The sequence below is a fragment of the Apaloderma vittatum genome, unplaced genomic scaffold (assembly GCF_000703405.1).
Source record: "Apaloderma vittatum isolate BGI_N311 unplaced genomic scaffold, ASM70340v1 scaffold45567, whole genome shotgun sequence".
NCBI classification, from domain to species: Eukaryota; Metazoa; Chordata; class Aves; order Trogoniformes; family Trogonidae; genus Apaloderma; species Apaloderma vittatum.
The window spans coordinates 6118-11042 of NW_009725424.1; the positions used below are offsets into that span (position 1 = coordinate 6118).

Here is a 4925-nt window from a genome sequence, read left to right on the forward strand (position 1 = left end):
TAAAAATCTAAACATACTTCATTTCCATAAAACATTCCTATATGCCCTAAAATACCTTTTTGAATTAGCAGCCAAATACACTTTCATGTGTCACAGAGGAGTTTCATTGTCAATACAGGAGAGCTGGCTACGGGCGTGAAGTGGTTTAATTTGCTTGTTTTGCTGACCTCAGCATCTCCAAATCCCGTGTGACTGATTGCAAGGGGTAAGAGCCATCATTTCAGCTAAGCACGAGGGGAAAAATGGAAGCAGGAGCATAACTTTTCTCTGGTCATGCAATGTAATTTATTGTTGTTTTCTCCCTTTATGGGTTCTTGAAACCTAATTAGTAGTTTTCTCTTTTGCAAGCAGTATAAAAAATAAGGCCATTTGTTGTTCAGCTTTACAAGGGTTTATACTGTAAAGCAGAATTTTACATAGACACATATATTTATAACAAGGAAAACATTCATGAGACTTAAGGTGGTCTCAGCTGGTACGTTGGAAGAATCAACAATCAAATGTTTCGAAGTAGATCTGGCAAAATGTCAGTGCATTTAAGTCATTTTCTTGTTCTTTAAATAGGAACATTTTCACAAATGTTCTCAGTTCTCTGTGAGCCAAATATCAAACGGTATGAAGAGGAGAATCTCAGATTTCACAGTTTTTGAGGTATCTGCATTATGTGATAGCCCAGCTTAATAAAAAGTCTTCTACTAGTCCTTAATGCTAGTTTCTTTCCATTTACGCCAGAATAGATAGCACCTTGTTCCTTGTTCTACATCAAACATGCTCCCCCCCCCCCCCCCAGTTTCCAACAAGATAGTCAAGATAGTTTAGAAAGCCACGCAGCTTTCAGAAATATTTGTTTTTGAAAGGCAGCAGTTTTGACCATACGCAACGGTGCTGTGAGAAAACCCAAACATCTTTGGCAAGAAGTTGGCCTCAGTGCTGTGGCCGCTTTCTAGCAAGGGCAAGCAATATGGTGGCTCCCAGGTGCCTTTACGCTTTGTGTTCTCTCCCTCATCACTGCCAATCCCAGAGAAGTTTGTCAACAGCTAAGCGCCCTTCTGTTAACAATAAGACAGGCAGATTAAGGAAGGCAACTGGACTCCTAACGCTGCTCCTCAGAAGAAAAGCGCGAACAGGGGATGTCCTCACGCATGTGGGCTGAGGGTGCGGGCACCAGCCCGCCTTTGGATTCTCTGCAGCAAAACCCAGATCAGGCGGTGAGGGTAAGCGAGGGAAATTAAATGGTGGAAGGAGAGTAGGGGAAAAAGAGACTGAGAGCGAGAAGCCAGCAGGAGAGGTAAACACTGGGCAGGGCAAAGGACTGTAAAGCTGGGGCTAGTAGGGCCTTCAACGCTGCAGGTTGGCCACCAACGGCGAGTAAGAAGGGACCTACCAAGCAAAGCTGAGAATAGGGATCTTGCACCTGAGAAATTACATTTTTTTCTCAGAAATAACAACCTTTTCTCAGCTTTTTACCACTTTGAATTGACCCATAGCCAGAACTGTGATTAAGCTTCAATATATTTTATAAAAAATAGTACTTAGTTTACTTTCACATTAGTGAAGAGATACAATTGCACAATGGTGGTTACAATGGTAGAAATACATACTGTCGATAAAATGTTTGCAAGAGATTTAAAAACATACTGTACAGCACCACATCTGAAATTGGGTGATGGCAAAATTAATCCCATAACATGTCCAAGTAAATTAAATTCCTAAATCTTTCCTTTGGAATAAATAATAAAAAAAATATACAGTGTGCAATATGTGTCTGACACTACCAAAATATTTCCTGATGTTGAGCAATAGATTAGAAACAAAAATGAGGTAAAAAAAGACATTCATGCATTTAAGCCACCATTAGTCTCTGACTCCAAAATAAGGCATATCATAATCTTTTAAAAACTGTCTTTAGCCACTTAAATCCTCTTTAGTGCTTTTCAAGCTAAGGTCTTGAGAGACCTTGCAGAATCATGAGTTAAGATGCTTTTATTTCCAACAGGTCATTTTTGACAGGCTCAGCCATATTTGAAATGCATCGTATGGTAAAAAATGTTGCTTTTCCGTGATGAGAACAGAAACGCAAATCAAAAGGAACTGAGAGAGACGGATGCTTATCACAAATGATGCGGCTTTAGAGGGAGGTGAGCGACAGGAAAGGAAAAGAAAATTATGTGTCATCTTCAGTTTTAATGACATGAAAAAGGGTGACGTTAAACAGGACTTGATGTCCATTATTCCAGGCATAGAGAGCTCTATCTCTCGCGTTGTAGTCAAGCATGGATATATGAAAATACTGATTATGGAAAGGAATGTCTGTATACTCGTAAGTGGAGGTTTTTGTGGAGTAGGAATAGTAAACCTTGGCTCCTGTCAAGTGAGAGTTAGTAACGTACAAGGTGCCACAGATCATGAAGGATTCTCCAGCACTTCTCTTTGGGTAGCCCGTGCTCCAGCTCTTCAGCACCTCCAGTGTATCCTGGTTGAGCTGGCTGATGACAATGTTGCCTGCATTCTGGTTGGTGGCGTACACTGCCCACAGCCCAATCTCATCTGCCATCAGGTCGATGTCAGAAAAGCCACCCCAGGTATAGGGGTAGACATTGTGGAAGCCAGCATACTCAAGGCTACGCTGCGCGAGCACCCGCCCCGTGTCAAAGTTGTATTTGATGATGATGTTGCTCTGGTACTTGTTGAAATAGAGGGAGCCGTTGTAGACAACGTGGTTGGTTCCTGCCCATTTGAATGGGAGGTTGTATGTCCTCGATTCAGCCCCACTGACAAAGTCTGCAATGGATTTATATTCACGGACAATTTTATTGTTAGTGTAACTATCCATGTACCAGACCTGGAAAGAAAACAAAGATTGGGAATAAACACCTGGGACACAATCTGTGGTACATGACCAGGACAAGGCATGATGGATACATTGCCCAAAAGGCAGGAATAAAAGGATTTAGGTGTGCAGCAGGCTACCAAAGTACAGTATTATCTACGTTCCTGTTACAAAAGCATGCAGAACTCTTGAATTTCTGAACTGAAACTTACCTACATAGGTGAATTCTTAACTAACTACGGAAATTTAATTTTGAGTTGTTCAGTGTTTGGGTCTCTGCTATATGGGGTATGCTGAAATATACTCCCAGAATCATTCCTCAAAGAGAGAGATAGGAAATGTCATGTGAACTTAGCTTGGATTTATGCTTAGGAATAAATTTGGTTGATTTCTTTTCAGTTGAACCTCTACTTGATGAAAATAGTGCATTTTTAGTAAAGGAACCAAATACGATGACAATGAAACCAGTAAAATTTAGGCAACATTTCTTTTTCCCCTTAAAAGAAAATTAATACTTTTTTAATGTTCTGTGTGCCAGCCTCCATTCCCCCATTTTTTCCTTTGTGCATTTTGCCTTTTCTCCTTTTAGTTTGTCAGAGGGTAACTCAAAATCCTGACAAACAGAAGCACAGAATTATTTCTGGAGATATTTGTGCATCTATTTCCAGCCAACAAAAAATCCTCCTGTTCGCTGAGATGCTGTGACGGGTAGGGTTTGTTCTAATTTCTAATTGCCTTTGGGGTTTTTCTCGGTATTCAAAAAAATTAACTTTGTCAACATCATGCTTTGACTTCAAAAGAGAGCACCTTTCCGAAAGGGTAGCCAGTTTGAGACCCTATTGCAGGTCCAAATAATAATATAACTTGGATCTGAGGCAGCAAATCTCAGCTTTTTGACTGTGCTGCAGTCTGGGTGATGCTCTTGGGCAAAAGCATTGATGCTGGTGTTACGTTACTTCGGTTCTTAATGTCTCGAGCTCAGTTAAATAAGGTAGGATGAAAAAAAATGTTGTAGTCGGTTCAGACAGGGCATGGCAAAAAAGTTACTTAGCTATCTTTTGTCTTTGGGTATTTTTGCATGGACACTTGCTTTTTCTCTGAAGATGTTTAACAGTGGAAATAAGGGAAGTAAAAGAAATATACTTATCAGTTTAACCTCCTAGGGGGAGAAAGATCTTCTCAAAGGTTAAAATAAAGCAAGTAAAACTCAGACAAAAAGATACTCAGTGCCTTAACATACTCTGTTATTTTTCTCTGATGCTAATGGGTCTGTCATCCAGGCTCCAAATCGTGTTCCGGATACCTTGACTGTAATGGGGCCTGTAATTTTCATCAATTTGCCACATGCTGAAATTAAAAAAAAACAAAAACAAAAATGCATTAATGCAAGGCTTTTATTTTTAGGTGGTAGCGTGGTGAATAGTTTCACAAATGAGCATGAGGTAAATTCAGACCTTCAGAGGAGTTTAATTTGAAATTCGGAATATTTCATTTGGAGTAAAATTACCAAAAACCTAATAATGAGTAGAAATCAGGAAAAAAAACCCTATTACTCCTGGATTTGTAGTTTTTAAGGTAATTGAAATACAGTGAATGTGTGAGTTGAAGGGTAGACTAACTGTGCCTTTAAAACACAGTATTGAGATAGTAGGAAAACAGAGGCAAAGAATTTGGAATTCTGAACAGGTTTCTTTTCTATTAAAAAAAATATCCAGGAAGCTAAATGTGGACTCAAAAGCAATGAAATTTCACTTCTGACTTAATAAACTTAATAAAGAAGAGCCCATGGGAGAGATCACCTTTTGCACGTGTCCTGGACATCACCACATGCTGGGAGGGAGCACAGCACGAGCCAAATTGGTGAACTTGCCGCTGGCACAGGTGACTCCTGCTAAGGCCAGGCAGAGCAGCTGCTCCAGCAGGCACCCGGAGCGGCCAGCGCTCCGCCAGCAGGGTCAGAGCAGGGGGCAGCTGTGTGTGAGCACATGGGCTTTGTCGCCAGCGTGTGCGTTAGCGGCTGCGGGGAGCAGCACTGGCACATATCGAGGTCCCACTCGCCCAGCGGCAACGTGCCCTTGTGGCCAAGAGGGCCAGT

At 41.1% G+C, this 4925-nt stretch overlaps 1 protein-coding gene across 1 annotated transcript; it reads right to left on the reverse strand.

Annotated features, from left to right (window-relative positions):
* Positions 1-1494: 1494 nt before the first annotated feature.
* On the reverse strand, positions 1495-4171 carry OLFM3 (olfactomedin 3). The gene is made up of 2 exons (XM_009872876.1): positions 4071-4171; positions 1495-2842 (listed from the first exon to the last, which is right to left on the reverse strand). Exons 1-2 carry the CDS (start codon positions 4161-4163, stop codon positions 2165-2167), a joined length of 771 nt encoding a protein of 256 aa, XP_009871178.1. The 5' UTR covers positions 4164-4171; the 3' UTR covers positions 1495-2164.
* Positions 4172-4925: the final 754 nt, after the last annotated feature.